The following is a 27,001-nucleotide window of genomic DNA, read 5'->3' on the forward strand; positions in this document are numbered from 1 at the left end:
GCTTGCTAGCATATTTTATTTTATATCGATTAGCTGTCAACGTAATGACATTAGTTTTATCAGCGATGGCAAAGGAGGATTTTTGTATCCTGTTAAAGCAGTCAATGTCTTGAAAGCTCACGGAAAAAGTGAGAGTCGATTTTGGTTCTAGGCTATGCTTTGAACTGTACTGTCGCCTCTCAAGCAATGCCGAAGAGGATAACGAACGCGAAAATCGCATGTCTAAGACTTCTCGTTGCAAAAAAGCTGATCTGAAAAGAATTGCTAAAGCTACAGGTGTGCAATTTCTAATTTCGCTAATCAACATAGAAGGAGAGGAGAGTTTTGATGCCAGTTTTACATAAATTCTCACGGAATTATAATTAGTACCTAAGATACAGTTCGATCGTTAAAGGCATTTTATTGGTTGTGTTTCACGGTCTTATAAGATTTAATATTTAAATATTGTTTCTTTTTTATTTTAAGGCCAAAGGCACGCACAATGAGCTCTATTATTATATTTTATTATAATGTTTTTTTTTTAAATATTTTATATACAGATTTATAAGAAATATTTAACATTACAAAAAATGCGTGATATCTCAACAAAATTACCTTTTTAAAAAAAAGGAAAAAAAGGCGCCAAGTGTGTTAGCCTCACAAAATAAAATGAAATCTTTTTAAATTGCGCCAATTATGAAAGGAATATATTTTCTTGACACATATATAACATACTTTATTTCAAAAAGTAAAAGTACAAAAAACTTGGCGCTGCTAGAGAGAGAGAGAGAGAGAGAGAGAGAGAGAGAGAGAGAGAGAGAGAGACCTTATTATTTTTTTTTATATCGCCCTTGACTCTTCATATTGTTTATTTTTATATAACGAGTCCTTATTTCTTTTTCTATTAATTTCTTATTATTTTTTATATTCGGAATTATTTAATAACCATCTTATTATTGTATATTTTGAGGTCTAGCAGCGCCAAGTTTTTTGTATTTTTACTTTTTGAAATAAAGTATGTTATATATGTGTGAAGAAAATATATTCCTTTCACAATTAATTGGTGCAATCTAAAAAGATTTCATTTTATTTTGTGAGGCTAACACGCACACTTGGCGCTTTTTTTCCTTTTTTTTAAAAAGGTAATTTTGATGATTTTTATAAACCATATTTATTGTTACATTATTAAGTAGGTATTATATCGACAGCTGTAAGTTATAATTAAAATATTATTTATATTGGTTTGTGAAAAAAGTCCTTTAACATATATGTAGAAAGGTACTTTCCCAACTCACAATTTGTTGCGAAATTTTCGTTGCAATTATATTCGATAGAGCAAAGTTTCAGCTTTAAGAATCTGTTTTTTTTTTAATTGCTGTACGATGATTTTAACTATGGGCAATCAAAATCAGAATGCTCTTCTTTATTTCGCGAATAACTCAGAAACAAAAAATCGTAAGAATATTTAAAAAAAAAAAACGATTTTGTAAGGACAGCTTCAAGCTTTTACGATAGGTAGTCGAAAATTTTGCAAATTTTTTTGGACACGTGAAAGATCCATAGTTTTAGCTCGTAGTTTTTTATATGTAAGAATAACCAAACTCACGGAAACTAAAAAAATATAACCTTTCGAAAATAGAGATTTCAAGCTTTAAAACCCTTCTTTTAAATTTGAATTTAAATTCATTTTTAACGAAGCTATTGTACAATAAAATAAAAGTCCTTTTACATGCATGTAACATTTTTTTTCTACAAATGTTATATGATCTTCTATTTTTTCGCATTATAAAATTCAACTCATTTGTGAATTCCAACTCTTCTTTTAAATTCAATAATGTCGTTTAGTATTCAACTTTTTTTTATAATCTGATATCAACATATTTAAGTATGATTATGAATTAATTATGTAAATCTAGATTTTCACAATATTAAATATATATTTTAAATTAAAATATATAAAGGCTATTGTTTCTAAATTCCTGATAATTCCTATATAATAAAGTTTAGTTACAACATTGTCGCAACATTGGTAATCAATTAGATTTAACTAATAATAGAATAATACAAGAATTTTGTCAGGTAAATTAAATAACATTCGAATAATGTACTTTGCTGAAGTCTAGTAAAATTCAAGTTTAATAGCAAAACACTCTATAGTCTTTTCATTAAGAATGTAATGTGATATGACAAGTGCGATGGAAAGAGTACTCTCGCAAAAGCATAATAGAATCAAAACTTCCTGCCTGCTTCCTACGTACTGCTTTTCTTAAATGTACTCTCCTCCTTATCAGAAATGTAAAGTGATCTCGCCGAGTAGTCTGGCGAGTTAGCCTTGATAAAAACTGCAAGAAGCTTAATGCATTATATTGTATGTATGGTACAATAGATCTATTGCAACATGTTTTTGTACCGAAACAAATAATAAAGATTTTATTAAATAAATTCGATAGATTCAATTATTTCATTAATTTTCGCTTCGTAATACTTCAAAGTCAAATTAAATCTACATGCGTGAATACTAAAAGCATTTCTTTTTTACTTTGAAATATAATATTCCAATAATAAATACAGTGCTTTCTTTTCCATTTAAATAAAAACGAATTCTTTTCATACAAAATTGTACAGAATATCACATTTCGGTCAATCAACAAAAATTACTGTTCCAATTATAAATGATGTATCTATAAATCATGTAGTGCACGTATCTCTCCTGTACCAGGAACATTCAAATTTTCCGCAAACGTGCAAGCATAATAACCCTCATCTTCACGCGTCACGTGCGCACAATATCATCATCTTGCGGATTGATAGAACGAGAAGTGGAGTAACACATGCCGTCGACATGATCAACGAGCAGTGGGTATAATCAGAAGTATACGCATTCAGTTGTCATGATTGTTACTTCGCAGATCAACCTAAGCCTGTATAATGCAAGTGACAACGCCACGCCCGTTATTGTTACTCGTAAAAGCGGGTGGAAGCAGAAGCTCGTTCGCGGCGAATGAATGCGATTCGATGATGCTGCACTAGATCGTCACGATGGTGACAATGCCGCGATGTACTTTTACGGACAGAAAATAACATTTCCCGTAACTAGCTTTTCGTTCAACCCCCTTTTGCGATCTATAGAATACCTCGGAACCATCAGATCTTTTACGGTTCTCTTCATGGATTCTTCTTTGGAAATGGCTTTCTCTTGTTAGCGAAAATGTAGAGTTAGGCCTTAAATAGAAATTTATTATCTCATAAAAATATAAAACAAATAAGCAGTTTGATTTATTAACTGCGTATGTAGATAATTTTTTATTTACTTGTATCTTCATTTTGCATATAATATAGTTAATGCTTAAACTTTTGTTTTCTTCATTACTTCGTAAGAACGATAACAATAAAGAAGGATAAACCTTTAGATTATTTAAAGCTCTCCCGCTTTCTGCTTGAAAAACAAAAACGTTACATTTTGTTTGAAATCTCGATGCTGAATCGTGACTTGAAGCAATCGGGAATAGTTGAAAAGCTTCGCGAGTATTGAAACGTGGACAATATTAAAAACATGCTCCTGCCGGCAGCACATGCTTTAAATCCGTGTTGCATATGACGAAATCCCTTCGCATGAACGATATATGTATTTGACTTTAGCGGAGCATGAAGTTTCGGGTCGCTTCGTGCCTGTAAATATCCGCGTAAATTCGCAGCGAAAACGAAGTGCAACGCAACACGACGCCTTCCCGCTCCGTCGGGCTGTCTATTATTAAGGATGCGTTGGTGTTGGCGGTGACGTCGACGTCTAAAGAGACTAGCTACGTGGTGAAGGACAGATAAAACCACGCAGAGAACAAATTATTTGTTTCTCTTAGTTGCAAAGGAAAATACTATGCAAATCCATCACTTATTTAACTATCATCATAAAAACATATTAAAGTTTGTAAGACACATATCGTCATTCTTTTTATTCACGTGATTATAATAAAATTTATCGTAGCTTTATCTCAGCAAACGTGATAAAAGAAAAAAATACAGCGATTATTTACTGATAAACGAAAATTATTGGCTATATTTATTCAATATCGAATTATACATATAAGTGTTTAGTCGATTGTATTGAAGGATTTATTTAAGGGAAATCGTGCAACATGATCATTATGAAGGCATGTTTATGCATGTATCACGTGTAACGCGACAGCTGTGCCGATAACGTCAAAAAAGTGAGTGATCGATAGGGCATGGCATTTTTTTTTCACCCTGGCATTTTTGCAGCAAAAATTCGGCAAAAAATCCTGCCAGAGACAAAGGCTGATCTAAGCGACTCGTATGACGTATTAGTCTTTTGGAAAATTTGCATTTTTGCAATCTCGATTCAAAGTAAACTGGAAGTTTCAAAGCTTTTTACAAAGAGAAAATATGCTCAAAGTCGGAAAAAGAAATGGAACGTACAATTTTTAAAAAATATTTTTATATCGTATGAACTAAAAAAGAATAAAACTCGGTATGTTTAAATAAATCAACATCAACAAGATTACATTTAAAAAATTTCGTGCTATTTGATAAATTAGAATTCTGTTCCTTTAAATGCTTATTCAACTTTAACCGTACCGAGAAAAATATCTGGTTAAAAATGGACGAATCAGAAAATTCTGACTATATCAATGAGAATTCTTAAAATTTAACTAGAATTCTAATAGATCTATTATCATCTGCAAATTCTGAATTTATTTTCAAGTAAAATTAATCCAATCATTTTTCTCTGTGTATACAATGTCGATGTGTAATGTACGTCCTGTCTCATTATAATAAATTGCGTGAATATTTGCGCCAAAAAGAGAACATCTACTTGTAAATGCACTGTAAATGTGTTTGTGTCTGTGAACATCCCCCGCGATAGGTCGAACAAATAATTCCAGTCGATCGCCCCGAGTCAGTAACCCCGAGCGTGTAATGAGTGTACGAGCCGTCGCCACCGTGTTTTCCGAGAGTGTTTAGTTTTTTCCGTTACCTCTCCGCAGGACGGTTAATATCAGCGAATAAACAAAACGATCTCCGTACAACCGAAACTCCGCGTGCAACTAAATCGAATCATTATGATGAAAGAAACCCCGTAACTACCCCCGTAAACTACAAAGTATATCGCTTTTATTCTCTTTTTAAAATTCATTAATACATAAGTTGACCCGATCCTCGCCTCTTCTTTCATACGAGAACATCGCAGCCACAACAGAATTTTATTTGCGTCTGCTTTTCCTTCCACGTTCAAATTACCTGTCGAACACACGGCGAATGCCCTACGTTTGCTGTCTCGGAGAAAACTGCCGCCGGCCATCTGGGAAACCACGAAGTTCACAACTAAAATTTAATGGAGCCAAATTGTAATTTAACTTGAACCAATCTAACCATTCTAATTTAATTAAACAGTTGTGACTCGATTCCGCAAAGCTGGTCGCTGTACATAGCTCACAAGGAGACATTTTCATGTACGTGACACACCTGTCGAGTCTGATAATTGGTCGGTTACAATTTCATTAACGAACGATCTTTTGGAAGAAAGAAAAAGTATAATTAATATAAAAAAAGGAAAATACACCGCAGTTTGCAATTCGCGATACATTTTGAAATGATCTTATTAACTTTGTTATGATAACGGTGACAACTTCGTTCAAAAATCAAATTTTAAAATGGATATATTTCATTTGAAAGTAAACTTCGATTACAGCGCAACAATTGCGTTTTATATGTAACGCTGATAGCGCGGTACATGAGTAAGAATCTCGATTCGCTGTATTCAATTATAATCGCGGTACGGAAATATGTGTCCGTATACCGCGACGCTGGTACAGACAGCTCGACGATCTCATAGTTCGGACACGTGTGGCAATTTAGGAAACTCGGTTATGCAAATGTCAAGGACTGAAACGGAATTTTTGCGTCCGTGCAAATATGACGTTTACACTCGCGGCTCGCTGATTGCACCGTGACACGATTTTCGGTGGAATTATGCGCGGTGCGTTTACCATTAGAGAACCTATTAGCAATGTGCACATTTACAAGAAATTCGACGACTCTATTAAACCGCGCATATAATGGTTTGGTTAAAAGCTTTGCACGGACCTCAAATGTATTCATTAACAATTTAATAATAACGTGAGTATTTCATAATTAAAAAAAAAAGGATAATTTAATACTGCATGATTTTAAACAAAAATTTCTGACAATATATGAATGTGCGTATACGTATTATTATTAATTAATTATAATACTGTGTGGTATTGTAAACTGTATACTCTTCTTTTTTTATTTATGTTTCTTGCACAGACATATTGACAATATTACTTTAATATTTAATGCTGGAAGTTTGTAAAAAATTAAATGCAAATCTTAAACTCTAGTTACAATTAGAACACATTTTTTGTGAAGTAGAAAAGAAAAAAATATAAAAAAACATGCTTAATTTAATATATTATAAATTTTTCCAACCGTGTCTTGTAAACGTATCATCTATTTTAATTTTATATAAAAATATACAAAATATATGTCTGCATTGACCGTATTTCTGTATATCTGTCATCAAGCAACAAAGATTTACGGAGAATGTTTATTTTCTACAAATAGAACCTCTTTTTTATAAAAATTTCTCCTATATGAATACTTTTTGCACTCACTGTAAGTACTCTACACTCTATAATTGTTCCGTCTGATGTCGTCCAGGCCACTTCCTTCTACCAAGTTGCTATGGTTCGTTGCACTCACTGGTCATAACACTCGCAGAGAAAACACGGTTATATACGATTGTGCGCGCATTAATCACTAGTAAAATAGTATTAAACGAACAATGTATATATCTCGCGACACTCCATTATTTAAACCAATCTGGCGTTTAATCTAAAGAGAGAGAAAAAAGAGCGAGGGGTGGGGGAGAAAAAACAGTTGTCTCAAACGTCATTCGTTGTTCAATGACTCTGTTATTTTGATTCTTACTTTGTACAAATAACTCGCGCAAAGATTTATTATGATGAACGATTGTCTCGGTACATTTAATCGTTAATTATGGAAAATAACTATGCAGGATTATAATTGCTAACGACGTGTATGGAATAATCACATTTCGATGGACAATATATCCGCTCGCTCGAGCGTCGCCGTTCAAATAGCAGCGCGGTGACCTTCAATAGATACTCCGCTGCAGCGGCGTACTATGCGTCAACAAACAGGCTAATTGATTGTCGGACCTAACCGAAATAACGTTTAATGCTTTGTGAGGTACACTTTTGTCAAACATCATATCTCTCATATTTTGAACAGTGTTGCGTTCAGATAATTAAAAATTATCTAGATATAGATAAATCACACAAAAATGTATCTTAGATAAGATAAAGATAATTAATTTTACATTAATATAGATAAAAGATAACATTTAAAAAAATTGTGTCTCTAGATAATTTTATTTTTAAGTAACTTTATTAGATAGTAAAACGATTTAAGATACATAAAATGCGATTTCATATTTTTATAAATCTTTATTTTTTAAGAACAAAAGTTCGAACATTTTGTCTGATAAACGATATCTACGTGCGAATTAACATTTGTTGTCTACCACTAAAAAGGCGCTTTACTGGCACTGATAATAGCAATGGATATGTTATACTTAAAAATAATTGATTTGATGTGTGGATACAAATGAAGAATATCTATTTCCTTAGATTTATTTTCTAAATATTAAAGTACTTCAATATATCTTTAAATGACTGGTGTCGCACTATAATCTCAGATTTTTTTGTCTATAGAACGAAAAAAATCCTCATCACTACTACTATACTACTGGAAGTTAATTTCTTATAATACTCTTGTATAATCTTAGATAGTTTAAAAAAGATAACATTTCTTTTATCTAAGATGAGATAAAGATAATCTATATTCTTAATAAACTAAATAAAGATAGGATAAAGCCATTTCTTCATTTAGATGATTATTTAGATAATTTTATCGAGATAACAAAAAACACTGACTTTGAAGTAATCTCGATCTCGACGAATGATTATCGCGTATTAATATTTGATATTCTTTTACAAAGAAAAAATACAAGTTGTCCTGCTCAATTGAAAAAGTTTTCCCGCGAGTTAATTCATTATTATTACTCTATGTTAAATGTTGTATCCTGAATAGAATTTATATATGGCTTTAATAAAACAAGGAACATTGTAAAATCATCGCGAGAAACGTTGCAATTCATATTTCTCTTTAATTTATTCAAATTACTCAGATTCACTTCTCTTGAAACACCAAAATTTAAAAGAGAAAAGTATAGTAATAAATTATATAACTTCTCTCTCTCTCTCTCTCTCTCTCTCTCTCTCTCTCAATTTTTTAGAACAAAAATAAACTTTGTTGTTCAAATTTATATTTTATGTTTACATTATAATTTTCTGTTAAACCTATTAATACTTTTTAAATGGAATAGTTTAAGTGGAAAGTTAAACGATCATATATAGAAGTGTTTGTTAAAAAAAAGATTTAAAATCTAATTATTAAGAACAAATATTATAATTGTCATTAGTATAAATTAACTTATCAATTATCGGAATTAAGGCAGAAAAAAATTATTAGATCACAAAAAATTATTATAATATAAATCTTTATAAACACGTATTTTTCATAATTCTTTTTATTATATAATATTATATATTTTATTCAAACAAGCGTTCCGTTTAAAGAAAGGCTATGCTAAGTATTACGTGCAAGTTTTAATCTAATTGATTTTATCTATCGGTTTAATAAATTTTTAAAGTGAAGTTTTTATTCTATAAGCCATCCATCATTACAGACTTTTGCAAGCTGCTGCTGAAGAAAAAAGCTGTTGCCCGCATCTTTCCGCTTCTCAGAAATATATGCATAATACGGTAGAAGCGAAGCAACTTGTATACGCACTTTTATTTATAATGGATACGTGTTCTTACATCGCAGCATCCTCGTTCATTCTGTGTTCTCGACAAAAATACAGCATGTATAAATGATATAATGGATAAGGAAAGAATGAAGCTTGTGTGTGTCGATCCCTGGATTACCCACGGATAAGGATTTCCGATCCCACGGGGCCGCCAGGGAATTCGCCGCCGGAGAAGCACAATGTCTCTTTAATTTCATCCCATGACGTCTGCATTCGCCATTCCGCTAACGCGTTGGACGGATTTACTTGGACGACACGGCGCGGCGCGGCGCGGCGCGGCGCAGCGCGGGCGAAGACGGAATAACAGTGGAAATTGCACGAAGAAAACGGAAGTTAGCCGATGCGAAAGAAAGTCGACAATGGGCAGACGGCGTTGTCTCGACGTTTGCAAGGAGCGAGGGACGGACGTCCCCCTTTGTTTGGCCATACGAGAATGAGAATTATGAGATGGAAAAGGAGTTGGAAAAAAGTTGGGGAAAAATGGGCGAAGGAGCGAAGACGGTGATGAGGGTCGCGAAGCAAAGGGTGGCTGTGGTTTTAATACGTAGAAAGAAATGCGGTTAAGTACGGCAAAGAAGGTGCGCGGATTCCGTGATGAGCTGCGGGCGGTCGACGAACAAGCTGGGGATGGACTATCAGAAAATATAATCTTATCTTTTTTAACCGTAGAATACTAATGGTAACGCAAGAGTAATGTATAACCGTGCTCGCAAAATTGCTACTTGCAAAGTTTTTCTTACCAAAATTCTTTGTCGCGACTTTATGTTCACGGTGACATTTCTTTCCATGATTAACTTTATATTCTAAAATCCTAATTATTAGTAATTAAAAAAAGAACTTTATTGTATTTTTGTACACGCTTCAATTAAAAGATACGAGCAACATCAGAACTTAATATATTTTTGTGAAAATATTTCATTATTTCTTCTATTACATTTAAGAGTAAATTGAAATTTCTTAAATATTTTACTTTGAATGTCAGGATAATTAGAATATTTATATCACATTATTTTTAAATCAATAGATATATACTAAAAATAAATTTACTGGAAAATTGGAAGTATTACATGACTTTAATTAAGCATATGAAAAGTGGCTGATTAGAAGACAATATTCGGTTCAAATTAATTTAATTCATATCTCAGAAACAATAAATAAATTATTGTAATTATCATTTGAAAAACATTATCAGAAATTGTTTAAATAGCAGCAAGTAACAATTTTTTTCGAAATTGAAATTTTACACGGTATCATTGATGTGTATGCGATTGACATAAACTCGATACCTAACAATGACAAATAATCATATCCTGAAAGTAACAGGATTATAATTCGACTTGCCAGAACGTTTTGTCGATTTAACATTTAATACGCGTTTGTCCCTCCCCTTCCACGATTTCTTAAATCAATATCCTGAGTACCCAGCACATATAGGATGTTGAAGCTTGATGGATCTGAAATGTCATTGCTGAGATACGCTACGCCGGCTTTATCTTTAATGCGCCTCTCAGCGTTTCCTCTTCTTGGCGCAGTTACAGCGAAACAACGTGCTTTTTGCCAGGAGAATATAATATACAGGGTGTCCGAAAAGTTATGACATTTTGGATGACTTAAAATATCGTAGCAAGAAAGTTTTCAAAAAATTAATTAAAAAAGCTATTTATAAATTTTTATTTTGAACGGTAATTTTTTTAAATAATAAGGGTTTCAATATGGCCCAATTATAGACTACATTTAGATAGTCATTCGTGAATATTAGTGAAGAACACTTACGAGCACCCGCTAATATTACGCACACACACAATTCATGCACATATGGCCATCTTTTAAATATAGTCTGTAATCGGCCTATTTAAACCTTTGTTAACTCAAAAATTACTGCTTAAAATAAAAATTTACAAACAACTTTTTTATATATGTATATGTATATATACTTAATTTTTCAAGAATTATCTTGCTATAGTATTTTGAGTCACGAATTTTGAGACATCCTATATACAGGATGGTGAAATAAACTGCAAGCGAAATAAACTGAATGAACGTTTTAAAATATTAGAATGAGGAGAAACATTACACAAGATAGAATGTTCCAATTTCGATAAACAAATCAGGTTATTTTTTTGGGATGAATTTTTCTTTTCTTTCCTTAATATTCTTATTATAATATCGTTATTAAGTTATGCAACCGACGTGTTTATGCGAGATGCCTCACGTATACTGTAAATGTATTTTCTCTCCGGCTTATATTGTCTATGGTGAGCACAACAACAGGAAATTGGTAGGTCCACGGAGCGCTCTTGCAGATACGAAAAGTTATATCTGATAGAGCTGTACCGAGGAAAATTGCGTATTAATCCGCTCGAAGGCTAATGCATCGTAACGCGATCTTATTACCTCTACCTTCAAAGAAGAAACTACTTCGACCGCCCTGGCTTTTCTCTCCATCGACCTCGCTGTAACTATCATCTTTGTGGTAGCTGGTACAGAAAAGAGCGCACTGTAATTTTTTCGTGCTATGTCGAAGCTCTTGTTGGACCGTAGGGAACAAGAAAATTATAGATCCCCGATGCCGTATCCGATATTCCACATTCCACGCCAGCACAAAATAGTTTCATGTCCTTTATACTATACGTATAATATAGTTATAAAATGAGATCGCGTGTGTGTGTCGTTGTGTCACAAATCCATCCGTGAAATAACACGTACGTATCAATAAACAATGCGATCGCATATTTTGTCGCCGTTTTCATCGACAAAATCGCGGACGTGAGAGGAACGCAAAAGTAAACTGCGCCATGTATAAAATCATAATCCAGCGACAGAATTCCGCGTGTAAGCTGACTCCTGGTTCTCCCAAATAGAACGACTCCTATAAATCCGAGAAAATTATTACAGAGTGCTAAAGGTGGGCTGCAGGATTATCGAAGCTGTACAAGTATTGAAAAAGACCCGCGGCGGGTTAACCAATCTTCATATCGCGCTTCATTTATATTTAATACATCCGCACATTTCGCCGCTCTGTGCGTGAGACGAATAAAAATTTCCTAATAATATTCGACGCACGCGCTACTTTCCTTGTCCGAGATTATTCCATATGTCCGCGAAATGATAACGGGTAGCAGGTATATGTTGATATATATTACGGTATATTTTAAATATGAAAGATTAAAGGAATAAAGCTTTTCAACGTGTGTGTATCAATCTAATAAATGGATAAATATTATTATAGATTGTTCAGAAAGTTCGTTTCAATTTTCTAGCTCAAAATTTTATATATGTAGATATACACATTTTCGTAAAAAATAAACAACATTTAAATTTAAAACAAGGGTGAAATCTCTACTCTCAAGTTACTATACTTTTTGAGTTTCTGTGAGTTGAGTTTGGTAATTTTTATATATAACTACGAGCTGAAAAAGATGAACAACTTTCTTTTGACTTCGTGGGTCTTTCACGTGCCCAAGAAAATTGCAAAAATTTTCGACTCTATCACGAAAGCTTTATCTATAAAATCTTTTTTTTTGTTCTTACGATTTGTTGTTCCTGAATTATGTGCGAGATGAGTAAAGGAACGTTTTAATTTTAATTGCTTATAACTCCGTTAAAAATCATCGTACTGCAATTAAGAAATTAGATTTGTATATAATTTTTTAAATGTACAATATACTATATTTTTAGCTAGAAAATTTAAAATAAACTTTCCACACATCCTAATATACGACAGTCCATACATACATATCTGTTTTACGATCTTCAATATGACTCTCATATGTATGATTTGTATAATAGAATATGGTGGACTCCTTTTGAACTTGTTTCACACTAAATCTATGGATAATTGTCCATGGGTGTACATATTACTCGAGAAACATCAATCTCTAATTCTACGGGCCTCGAACACAATGCGTTCCAGGCCGGTTAAGCTATGGGTAACACATAGTCGCAAAGCGCCGCGATGATTATCAATGACAGCTCTTCGATACATCACAGCGTGACTGCGATCTGGCGCGACTTGCAACCATATCAGTCCGTGACGCATATCGACACTGTTGGTTGTGTGGACGAATAGTGATGAGAGATTCAACGGTAATCCCCTTTACCCGCTTGTTACGAGACACCTGGGGTAATTAGGTTCCCCGTTGCTTTAACGGGCGCCGGAGTTCAACGTCCAAATTGACGCTCGCGCATCCGCCGCGAGCTCTTCGGGATACTGAGTACGCACACGGCGCGTTTCATCCAACAACAGTAGCCTGCGGTGCGGCGCGGCGCCGCGCTGGTATTACAGAGGTGGACGATCTCGCGTTACGTGACCAACAAGATGGTTTTCAATTTTAGCGACCATTTTCGCCGAGCTCCGCGATCGTTAGCACGGGCGGTCGTTTCGTGAGAGCACATCGCCAGATTTTACGTGCCACCTCGCCTCACGCAAATTGGCTTTCGCCCTTAAACGTGAATCTCGCGTCGTATCCACCTTCCCTGTGTGCGACATTGTAATAAACGGCTTGATCTCGCGCATATCTGCGTTACCGATAACCGTTGCTCGTTGGCTTATGGCTTTGTTCATGGAAATTACACCGCATGGATGATACCGCAATGAAAGCAGATATAAATCAGTCCTAAAATCAATGTTACAACGTGTTAGATGTGCCAGGTGAGAAGAGATAAGGGTATCAACCAAAAGGAGGATGTTTTTGATAGATTTTAACCTCCTGAATATGATAATATTAATAAAATATTCGGGACAGATATACAGAAAAATAGAATCTAGAAAAAATTAAACATGAACATAACATAATATCTATTTATTCAAATTTTTATATATTCTTGCTTAATTTTCGACGTGTTTTTCAAACGTTACAAACTTTTTAATAACTTTATCGCATCCAAGAAATGAAAATTTACAAAAAACATTATGTCCTTTACTCTTTGGGCAAGCTCGGCCTCTTTTTAACAACCTTCTTTATACTAAATTATTATCAATACGAATTAACTTGAATCTCCATTTAATTTATTCCTTACCTTTTTCTAATTAGAACTAAAAGAAGATATAAAAAGTATACCGAAGTTAAAGTTAATCACATAAGTAGGAATAAACATAGAAGATTATTATTATTTCTAGTTTCAACACAATGTAGCTGGGGTATATTTTAGAGCCGCAAAGCTCAAGCTTAATTTTCTTCATAATTTAAGATTAAAAAAATTATAGAGATACAATTTACATTAAAGATGGACGATTCGGAGATTATTCCCTGTCTTCTTTCGAAGACGTTTTTCTATCTGTTTCGAACCTTCAGTGAGATTCTATTAACGAACAATGCAATTTACCTATTCTTGCGCAAATAGTAGCTACAACCGAGGCGCAAATCTTAATGTAATATGACGTGACAAGAAGTAAAGTGGATTTCCTACTAAACTGGTGACGTAAGACGTCGCGGCAAAGCCTGAGAACGTTCCTAATTTCATTATTAGAAAATAGGACACCGAGCGTACGTATAAGAAGCTTATCTATCGACGAACCGTTTTTAACATCAGACTTCGACATCAATAGACCTAGATATTGACGTCCGTAATTAACACGTGATAATTCTCTGTCTGCTATTACTCCTATTCATTCGCAATCCAGTAACTGCAGTTATTTAATCGATATATTAATCAAGTTTCATTCCAAGGATACAGAAAACAAACAGATAGAATTTCCCCCGGATCATCAAGGAAACATATAATGACAAGGGCGTTCCTTCAAATCCGTGATTCAAATGCGATACGATCCCCTTACAATTCAATCATCTTCGCTACTACATCTCGTTCCGATATCATGCTTCAGTTATTTCGATTAAATGCGTTCGACGAACAAATTGGATTTCCAGAAGTTTAAAGCTGAACTGTCAGTATTATTGACGCAACGGCATGTATGTCATTACAGCGAGAACTCAATTATTAGTAATATTAAACCTAGCGCTATCATGTAATCGTCAATCAACAATGTTATTAGTTTCAGACAAAGATGTATAATTTCGAAACTATTATATTCGTGACGATTCAATTGCATAATGCGAAAAGCAAGTTTAGGCATTGCTACTGCATCATGTATTAGTGATTTTTAAAAGAAAAATATAATAGAGAAATAGAATACAGCGAAATTATACGACATTCAAAATATTTACATATTAAATTACTTCGAATTGCTATACAGACACTATTTTCCGTCAGGTTCGAGATATTTTGTATTTTAATAAATAAAACGTCGTTCTATAAACTATCACAATTGAATCGCCCTGCGGTGATAAAATAGACATGACGAAAATAGCACGTGAATTCGGTTGGCAGTGCTTGTCAGATTAGTCACGTCGTCCATTGAAACGCATTATTGAACGTCTGCCCGACTGGAAATCGCAGGAACGGAGAGCTTAATTATTAGAATTACGAGGAGATCAGTGGTCTGTGAAAATTAAGAGAAATTTAATTGCCACAGGCAGCCAGTAATGAAGGAGAAAACGAGTACTTGCTGAGCTAAACGTTCGTACGTGATTGTACATTGTATTGTCCGAAATGCGTTATTATTTACAATTTGCATTTGCATGGATTTGTATACGTTAAGTATAAGCAATATTCTATTTCAATAATATTTTCACAATAATGCAAGTTTAAAAATGTATCGAAAATTTACATTGAGATTTATTTAATTAAGAAAATATCTTCCTTCACATTTTTTCAATAATTTTCAAACATTTGTGAGTTATAATGATATAATGTACTTATTTAATAAAAATTAATGTGCAATAATTTTTAGGAGATTAATTTGTTTAATGTGTACATATAAATATATAATAATCTTTAAATTGTAGATTTCATTCTTTATCTTCCTTTTAAGCTGGTAGTAAAAAAATTTTGCAAACTTATAATTTTATATGTTATTAAGCAATACACGTATACATATAGAGATATCCAATAATTTTAATCTGTTAATTAGCTAATTTAATAAAATAACTAAAAAAAAATGAGAGACAAATTTTGTTAATGCGCACTGTCTTTAATGATCACGAACTATGATTAGCCAGCAGCGTTATTCGCGTGCAATTAAATGAACCGATAGGAAAGGCGCACTGAATGTCCTAGAAAATGGGCTAACCAATTTTCATTGTCCCGGGTAACTGCGGGAAACGAGGCTCGCCTCTCACTTGCGGTGAGAGACGAACCATTTTTCGCCAAAAGCAATGGCAAGTTTCTCTGATGGTAGTCACAGCAATTGGAAACCGAACCGATGGCCTGCGAAAACCATAGGAGACTTAATTACTCCGGCGGTCGCCGGAAACAAGGACGAAAACGATTATTCGCTGGGATCAATGATTCTACTTCGCCGAAGTCATCAATTTCATAGACGAGGAGGCAGGCACGCCTCGATATGGTAATTGAAAATGTATAGACTTCGAACATTTGGTACAGCGGATTTATCTGGACACATGTAAATGGGCCTGTTCAATCTCGCTCAAAGCATAACCACAATCTGCTCTCTCTCTCTTTCTCTCTCTCTCTCTCTCTCTCTCTCTCTCTCTCTCTCTCTCGCATTTTGTTCTTTTATATTTTAATTTTCTTTTTGTCTTATTATCTCTTATATTTAAATACTTTTGTTCTTTTTATCATTATTATCATTATCGTTATCATTTTATTTTGATATATATTTGATGTTTGGTCTTTGTATTTTTACGAGAGAGAGAGAAGAGAGAGAGAGAGAGAGAGAGAGAGTGGTATGTAATTTTTTATTATAAAACATTTTAGAGTAAGAAAGATAACTAAAATGAGTTAAAATTATAAAAATTGTATGTAATTCAATAACTTACTCTATGATTTCTATTTTTGCATCAATATTTTAGTTCTAAATTCTTCTTTAGTTGCAAAATCAGTCAAGTGCATCGTATTTCAATAAATAGAAATAGTATTGTATTTCTATTGATTAACTTTTTAAAAAACATTTGAAATGAAGATAACTACTTTTGAAAATATATAGCGTACTCATTTCATACATATTACAAGCACACATATATTATAGATATAATTAATTTACTCGAATATCTTTAGAATCTTAAAACCTAACAATAAGTTAATCATCTCGGCTACCAGAAATTTAAACAAACATTTTATTAAAGCATGGAGAGAGATAAGCACTAGTAGTTTATCATTTTCTAATTTCTTTATATAATCTTTTGGCCATCTTTCTCTACTGACTAAGGAGATAAACAATGAAAAATTTACTTGAACGTACTTTCCTTAACCTATTAAGGTAAAATATTGCCTCATTTATTATCGAGCTGAAAATCCTCACTATAACAATGTATTATAGCTTGATTTAGTCGTAATAATTGATAGTGAGTGTCACATTATATCCAAACAGAGTAACATATCAATTCAGCGGTTTCTGAACCGTCACTGCGAAGCGGCCTCCCCCCTCCCCTCCGCGGGAGGATAAAAATTCATAAATAAAAAAAGGTTTCTCTTCCGCAACATCTTCATTTTAACGAGCAAAAATGTATCTTCGTTATCGTGCAGTGGTTGGTAACGACGAGGCAACGCGATCTATGTAACACAACCTTTAAGGACCAACTCCACTGCGGATGTTCTCCTTTCAAGATGACGAGATTTATTTCGCCGCGCTCGACAGAAAAGAGAAACCCGAGAAAAGCGAATTTGTAATCTCTGATTACGTAAAGTGAGTCGCCTTAATTGACACACTCGTGAAACAGGAGCGAACGCGAAAGAGAAGAGCATCGCACCGCTTCGTTTTCCTCTCTTCAGCTAATTCGTTTGAGGTGTTAATCAACGGCTATTCACAAAAACGTTCACTTTATATATGAACGATGGCGATAAAGGATATTTTAGTTACTGTCTGTATCGTGTTAAAGATAACAATTCTCAACGTGACATGCTGCGCAAATTTGAGCCAATGAACGCGAAATTGCATTCGGCTAAACAAACGTTATACCCTTAATCAACCAGCAGTAACTGTTTCGCAATTATAGGTATGTAAATTGAATTTTATTTATGATTGTCAATATAGTATCTCATTGTTTTCGAGAGCCGCAATTAACGTTGAAAAATATACCAACAATCAATTTCATACCTTTTTTTTATTAACATCACACTTGATATTGAAATAATAGATATATAAATTTTTCTGCATGGTAAAATGTATATATAATGATTGAGAAAAAAAGAATGATATTCAATTGCAATTAGTTATTAATTCCTCTATTTTATATCACATTAATTAGATTTTAGGTCAATTTTTTAAAATTAATTTTATTTAGATTAACCTACCTCTTATTAGACTCAAATTTGGGTCCTGAAATTCAAAATCTAAGTAGTTCATATCAAATGACCCTCTTTAAACCCTATAACTTTTATTTGAAACATTTTTGCCAAAAATGTATTATTATTCTCAAGAGATTTTTTTTTGTCAAAGTTAAAATGGTCAAATATGTTCCAAATCGAATCGAATACAGATTTTATAGGATCCCAAGATTTAACTATCTAAAATATCCATTTTACACGTGATCTTTCGACTGGGAGCGTTAGTTTTTTTTAATTTATTGTTTTTGCAATTTCGAATGTTCCCTCATTAGTTCTTATAAATTAAATGAGATCTTCACGTACTTCTACAACTTCATTATCGATTTAACGATCGAATACAGTTTCCATATAATTGTGTATCACTGAAAAACAAATAAAAAATGTTTATTTATAATTCTCATGATAAATACTAGATATCCCATGAAAAAAATGATAATAAAACATGGATAAAACGATTTTACACGTATTTTATAATATCTAATTGATAGATATGCTAACTCTATACAGAAGATAAAATAATATTTTTGCAATTCTCATTAGATCACGTGTCATATAAAAATTTAATATTTAACACTAATGGATATAAAATATACATATATTTTCAATGTATAGGTCTTCATGAAATGGTAAATTATATATATGATATACTGATGTTGCGTAAAAAGAATTTAAACATATAACATGAATATATAACGTTAAATAATTTATATTTATATATAATATACTGATTTCGTGTACGAATATTTTACGATAATGTATAACATGAAGTGTATTATACATATATTATAATACTTTATATATATATATATATATTATTAAGTGTATATATATTTTTAGAATAATATATAAAATATTAACATCAAAATTTAAAGTAGATAATTCAGAATTCTAAATTTCATGGTTTTAGTGTAAAAGCCACGAAAGAAATGCTTCGTAAGCAACATATCTCTTCGAGAAAAATGGCAGGTCTTAAGTAGCGAAGGTAAGCACAGTTTCTAAGGGAATAATAACGATAATCCATAATCGGCCACCTGTCATGAATCACACGTTCGTTCAAAGTGTTTGAAGGAGAAGCACGCGCGCAGAATTTCAAAATGACGGACGTGCGTTTCGATTTCCGTTGAAACATTCGGGGCATTCGTGTTTAATTGGAAGAAATGAAAAGCCGATAGCCGGAGGGCCGTTAAGGGTGCATGAATTCGCAGTACCGCAAATGAACCCTTATCATCGACCGACACCGTCTCGCCCTCGTGTCGCCCTCGTTCACTTGCGGCGCAATCATCCGTTTCACTCCGATTATACACCTGTCGCAGTATGCTGCTCGAATGTCTGCTCGACGATCAAAATTGGTAGATCGATGCAATCGAGCGTGTAACAAATGACAGTTGTACGGGAATTTTGCTATTTCACGCGAGAATTTGGCGACACTGACGCAGTGCATTTCGATCGCGACCGAAACAATCGCGGTTGACAGTTATGGAATCTGTAATGAGCTCGCCATTAGAAGATACTTCAATAACTTTAAAGCTCGCGAAGTGCACACGTTGAACCTCGATATTGTATTACACGACGAACACAGATGATATGTATACGCCGTGACTTAAAAACAGATAAGAAAGAAAGAACAAAAGAGATTAAAAAGAAGAAGTGGGAAGAATTGAAAAGAAAAACGAAAAGATGTTTGTACGAACGGATGTAAGATACATTTGTCTTTTTACTTCAGAGCTAAGAAGCGCCGTTTTTCGTACGAGATATTGATTTAATAACAGCGGTTACTTGCAGCCACATAATGCGGAACGATCGAAGCGTCATTTACCGCGGAGTTCGCCCCCGAGTAAAAGGCTCTCGAGTTAGTGTTCTCACGATTCCTCACGTTCCGCATAACAACGAAATCCTTTCGCAATAAAGAAAAAGAAAAAGGAGCAGGTATATGGAGCCCGTATGATCTCGAGTCGCAGCCGTGGAAATAAAAGTCAATCTCGCTGCCTGCTGTTGCCGCTCGTAAATTCTCGTAGAACCGAATCGCAGGTCTACCTCGAATCAAAGACAGAGAGGGGAGAGAGAGAGAAAGAGGAGATGCTCCGGAGAACTGCAATTCCAAGGAGGTGATTACCTTGAAAAGGAGGCCGTGTAAATAATGGTCGGACACCGCGGCGCGGGGAATTGGTCCTCTACGAGCCCCCTGGGATTGCTATTCTGTTGCAACCGATCTCTTTGCTACTTTCAACTATCGATTAATTTATTCGCGCCCGCCGTCCGTCTGCGCTAACTTAGTTTGCACTCCTAATTTACAAGACGCTGTCGTGACTGTTAGCACTTTCGCCCAAAGCATACGACCATATTTCTATAATAGTGATGGTTTTTGGTCAATCCGCGACGAATTCTTGCTCGATGAAATTACACACTGAAAGAAAGATTGACTGCTCCAACAAATTAGATGGTAAAATATGGTATAACATTTTTAATTGGCTACAGCAACCAATTTTTGGTTGCGTTGGCCTATCCTCAATGCCAATATAGGCTAACGCAACCAAAAATTGGCTGCTGCAACCAATTAAAAATGCTATGCCATATTCAATCTTCTTTTTCAATGCAGTAAATGCAAAAAGTATTTATACAGAAAAAAATGTGTATTTGTAGAAAATAAATTAACAATTTTATATTATGTGTGAGTTCTATTCTAATATAAACAAAAGAGTTTCCACATGTCCCTGATCTTACAAGCTAAGTTTCTCGACTGCAACTGTACATACAACTGCAAAATACTTTTTGTGCGTTCAAATAATACAGTATCTTTCATTTCTTTTCTTCTCTTTAAGAGAATATATTTTAATTATTACGTACTTTGTTAAGTAAAATTACAGTCTATCTTATTCTCTGTTGATAAATTGCTAACTGTGCATCAGTATGTCAATGTATGTCTAAAATTCCAGTGCAAAGTCCTCATTGTTAGTCAAAGTGTTGAGGTGTGACTCTGACAATTAAATGAATGCTCTCACTTCCACTCTTCATTGCGTACTCCTGTTTCTCTCACTCGCGGTGAATTGGTGCAACCACTTATGTGAAGAAACAATCGGCCAGTTAGCCTCCGACTATCGATCGAATTTTGCAGCTTTTGTCGGGCCGCTGGCGCGAAAAGGGATGTCGCACGACAAGTGTCGTTACATGAGACAGAAAACGGTGTGATATCCGATGTTAAGTATCGATCAAATATCGATCAAATGTCGGCTTCCGGTATTGCAACTGCTTTAGCTAACGCGATCCCCAAAGTTCACGTTCGTTACTTTTTCCACTATCTTCGCTAGTGGAATCCGATCAACCAAAGCGAATGTTTCGTAAATTCTACGAACGTGTGCATGTACAGTGAATGAGTTCGTTGCACGTACCGCCGCAGTAATCACTATTTACCGGCTTCGCAACGGGATTTTCAATCGATGAAAAGTTACATGCGCCGCAACCGAGTACGATAGTTTTGAGTGAATCATAAACATTGTAGACGGGCAACCGTTATAAACCAAACGAGAGCGATTTCACGTTCGACAATTATTGCATTCGCGCAACGGTAACGAGATTTCGAAAAGCGGAATTGCACAAGCTTTCGTTTAAAATTGCAGGTGAGTATTAAAGCTTTTGAGAATGTTGAAAGTTTCACTTGATGTTTAAACGATAAAATGTAACGGTAAGAAAATGAAATAAATACATTTAATCACTTGATAGTCACACATTCATGATAGAAATGTTTTTCAAAAAACATGTTGATTCTATTTTAAATTTGTAGAATAGCTTTTGAACAGATAAAGTCCGTTATCTCAAAATCAATACTATATAATAGTGATGATAATATAAAATATAGTATAGATATATTAATCATATTTTACCAAATTCAATTCAAGCGTGACTGTTAAACGATTTTTTAAAAATTGGCAGACATTGATTTAATTATTGAAAATTTGTAGAATATAGTCTTTGAATAGATAAAGTCCGTTATCTCAAAATCAATACTATATAATAGTGATGATAATATAAAATCTAGTATAGATATATTAATCATATCTGACCAAATTCAATTCAAGCGTGTAACTGTTAAACGATTCTTTTTAAATTGGCAGACATTGATTTAATTATTGAAATAGTAACAATATTAGATTAACATCATATCAATTTTTTATAAAATTAAATTTAAACATGCTGTTGTACGATTTTTTGTAAATTGGCAAAAATTAACAGAATTAATTTGATTCATTAAGCAACATCAAGTTTTTAGAATTTCGCAAAACTATAAGAGCTTATTGCTTTCTGACACCAGCTGCAACAATCATCGGTATCAAAATTGCGTCAAACGCGTGGCCTGAACCCTGCGTCGATAACGTGCGACAGTAGGTGCACCGATAGCAGCCGATAACAAATTAATTATGGTTTAGACTGAAGCATGTATTAGTCGATAGAGATCCATGATCGAGGTAATTACTGCCGAAATTCAGATCGAGTCGCGGGCATGTAACTCGAATGTAATAACCGAGGGATACAATGCGGGGAACGGGGACAATCAACGTAATTCTAACACATCGATCGACCGAGAAGTGCATCACCGCGTGTACGTATGCGTGCGTATATGTTTAGTTTCGAGCGTTCCTCGCTGAGACGCGATTGATTGCTGACGATCAGATTATGGCAATTAATAGTTCGAGTGCCACGGATCCCTTCGCTTGTAAATTAGTTCCGTTTCCGGCAGAGGAACTCCCGGAATCCAACTTATCACCACAAGTACGCGGACGACCGTTATCGGTCATCCAGCACAGAACCCATATTCTACACCCACGCGGACACGCACGCATACATACGTTACAAACAAGTGTCTTTCCAAGTAGGCGAATAGACGTATAACATCATGGACGAAAATGTTACAGGATGAATATTTGAAATAGTTGTGATTTTTGAGAGAATTAAAGTCTATTTTACGTAACAGATTTTAATTGATTTTAAGCTTATTAAGCTGCGCTGTGATTATTAACAAAATCCATTTTGTTTTGTATCGTAATAAATTGTCTTTCGCAATAATTACCATGTATAAATAAAAAACAGGGAATACTGTATAGATATTGAAAAAGAGTAAATGATTGTGAAATATTTTATTTCCTATATTATAAATCTCATTAAGATGAGAGGTATACAGTTTGATCAATTTAATTAACAATGCACAATGATAACTAGAACTTCTCTAATTTGATTTACGCGAATGGAATGTTCCAAATAGCAATTGAAAGTGAGCCTCGAGCATTACATTGTTTCGCATCTGCAGCATCCACACACGTCAATATTGCGAAAATAGTGTGGCGCAGTACAATGCAAATTATAAATTGAGCGGTTAAAAAATTGATATGAACGTATATATACTTTACTGAAACCTTATATGAAGATTGTACGCTATTAAATTGTATAAGTTAAGAGGTTTGTTCTAAATTGTCATATGCCTCTCGAAAGCACAGTGTTGAAATCGAGGAAATATTTTCCATGAAAATACGCGTGCGTATACGTAACGACTTAAAACATAATCCGATATTTTTATAACTTCAAATGACGCGAAAGTCGCAAAGAAACGAAGAGAAAGACTATAATGGGGGATATGGAGTGCGGCTTTTATTTGTACTTAAAATCCATCACTATACGCGAGTAATACCTGATACTTTGCCGACTTCGTTAACGCAACAATACAGCCCGATATCGTTTCCCTCTGACTCGACCCAATCGATGAAACACGTTGGACTATTTCACAACCAAGTACTCTTGCTCTACATATCTGGCATGCGTCCCGGGGACGCAACCCTCTATATAGAGTATAAACGCTATTCATACACATACAGACATGCGGTATAGGATAATGGGTTAAGTGGGGTCTACTCACGACGTCGATGAGCTGGGAGAGGCGTAGTCCCATTCTGACAGTGAGGCGATCGCTGTTGTTGCCAACAGGGCGGATGAGGCGGTTGTAGTTCGACAGCAGGTCATCGTAGAGACGCTTCGCTTCCGGATTGGCCGAGGCGCCCGGAAACGGGGCAACGAGACAGGATATGGCTGCCGCCATCGCCAGCAATCCGCCCAACCTGGACCACCATCGCCACCAGCCTTTCCCACCGTCGTTCGTCCAAGCATCCCTAAGCATCGTACGCCTTGTCCACCCCTTTAACAATAAATTACACGTCCTTTGTAATGCATGCCTCAGGGTTCGTTGATATCCCTCAACCCTCTCTCTCTCTCTCTCTCTCTCTCTCTTTCCCTCCTCTCTATCTCTATCTTTCTGATGTACACGCCAGAATCCATCTTGCATGCATCAATTATCCCGCGGCTATTTTATGTTGCGCCTTAAAGAACATTCTAACAGTGATAAAATGCAATGACTTTGCGGCAGCTCGTTTTGCACACAGAGTAGAAATAAAGTCAACGGTAATTAGGAAATATACTGCTAATGAAATGTTTCGCGAAGCGAGGTAGAAATAACGCTTGGCGGTCAAATGATATTCAAACATTTAATTAAAATTCGTATAAAATTGGTGAAACATAGATATAATTATTATTTTATACCACGTATTCATTATTATAAAAGATTTTTTTATTGTAACAAAGCTCTGGTGCCAGCTACAAAATAAAACAAGCTTCGTTTTAAATGCAAAGCGAACGATAAATATGTTATACTGTTAAATTAAACACTACATGTAGGTAAAAAGAGAATATCGAACGATAATTTAGAGTTCGTTTTTCGCTTAAACGAAACTTGTTTCATTTTAGAGCCAAAAGAGAGAACATTATTTACGAGAATGATTTAGAAAAGAATGAAAAATTTCTTCAACAAATACTTTCACCGCGATAATTTGAATGACCATTCCATAAAAAAAAATCTCACCTAAAAATAACGAAATTTGGAAAACAAACACGAATCATCTAGAAGAAAGAGCATGCGGTACAGTATGATTAGTTGGCGAGCAATCACTGGCAATGAACATGATTATACGCAATAAGTTTTACGATACACCTTCTCAGAGATAAAGAAGATCGTATTGGTAGAAAGAAATGAAACAAGTTCTGAGAAATGCTCTTTTACGAGCGCATATAAATCTTACGGGAATCAAAACGATCTCACAATTAGTCCGCTTTAGACGCACTATGCACGTCCGACGTCGTGCCGTTATGAAATTAGGATACGGATAATTCGCGATGTTGTACCTGCAAATTCTGATTGATCGTCATAATGCAGGTTTGATCGTAAACTGGGTTATCCAGGGAAATGACAAGCTGTTAACGGAGTGAAGATGAAATACTGTGCCATAAAATAAAATCGTAACGTATATCCGCCTTTGGGTTATTTGTTCATTGACATTCCTGTTGTGTATTTGCAGGCAGCATTTTCTTTTATGTGTGTTTATCGATCTGACGTATGGCGGTTATCGACTATTAGCCTCTGCACTAAACTTATTTAGTTGTCCATTTCTATTCTTGAGTGTGCTATTTTTAACTTACAATTGATTTTAGATATCCTCGTGTATAATGCAGAACTATATATTAGAGCTCAAGCTAAAGTTAATGTCAATGCTGTGAAACTCGAATCAGATAACAGATTATCTAAATAAATATTTAATAAATAATCCTTATATTTATCAGATGTCAGCTATGTACATTTGATAATAAAAATAGTAATATAAGTGATATACTTTTAAAAAAATTCTAAAAATGCCTCTATATATCATTCATTTGTTACAACGACACTATTCAAAAAACAAAATTTTTCAAAAAATAAATTTCAACAATCTAAATTATGAAAAACTTATATAATATTAATTTTAAGATGCAATTTTAGCGTAATAATTAATTATAGAGAAATCAAAATATATTTTTTTAAAGTATTATTCTCCCGCTTTTCTTTATATTTCCATTTTTTTTGCAAGTAATTAAAAAATAATTTTATAATAGTGTCATTATTATAACAAATAAGCGATATTATATGTTATTAAATTATTATAATATAAATGTCAATTATTTTAAGGAAATTTCGAAATGCAACTTAGTTAAAGTAATATGCACCAGTGTGAATTTCATTTTATCGATACAAACGTCATGGCGGAACAAGTCAATTAGTCACCAGGCTGTCGAACGCATTAAATCCGGATTTCTAGTTAATTGCGAGAACACGCGATAAACCGCATGCGATTGTTCTGCAGTGGAAAGACCAATACAAACTGCTCGTTTGAACTCGCATAACGCAGAAAGAAAAACTCGACTTGGCAACGATTCGACATATTTCACGTACCATATTTAAAGTGTTTAAACGGAAACAGGTAATTGCGCGACCGGAAGAGAGCCATATCTCTGTTCAGGTCGCGGTACATAAATGTGTCTCCTGTCGATTCATTTTAATACCCAGACAATGTCAAACTTTTCCGAGCGAGTCACCGTCCATCGTAAGACATATCACGGCTGCCAGACCAAGTCATTTACTACTCGTGGTGAGGAGCGTAACCGCCCATAAAAGAGGCTTGAACGGTATTGTTGTGTCACAGGAAAGCAGAGGAGGGAAGAACCTCTCGAGGAAGTTTTATCGCTTCTTTGCTGACCTACCTCGCTATTATCAGCATAACCGTATGCCTCGAAGGACTACTTCATCGTATTAAGGCAACTTCTCGCGCTCTGATGCTTCTCCTTTTAAAGTAAGGTGACAAAGAGAGTTCGCAAACACGTTCTAAACTGTATTTT

General features: G+C 34.3%; 1 protein-coding gene across 1 annotated transcript in view; it reads right to left on the reverse strand.

The window, feature by feature from the left end:
* The window catches only part of nAChRalpha1 (nicotinic acetylcholine receptor alpha1), an 88,622-nt gene extending 64,281 nt beyond the window's left edge, over positions 1 to 24,341 (reverse strand). The window contains exon 1 of the mRNA XM_018542980.1: positions 24,162 to 24,341. Coding sequence (XP_018398482.1) covers positions 24,162 to 24,341 — 180 coding nt within the window. The remainder of the gene's footprint in view (positions 1 to 24,161) is intronic.
* Positions 24,342 to 27,001: the final 2,660 nt, after the last annotated feature.

Source organism: Cyphomyrmex costatus, unplaced genomic scaffold, assembly GCF_001594065.2.
Source record: "Cyphomyrmex costatus isolate MS0001 unplaced genomic scaffold, Ccosl1.0 scaffold111, whole genome shotgun sequence".
NCBI lineage: Eukaryota > Metazoa > Arthropoda > Insecta > Hymenoptera > Formicidae > Cyphomyrmex > Cyphomyrmex costatus.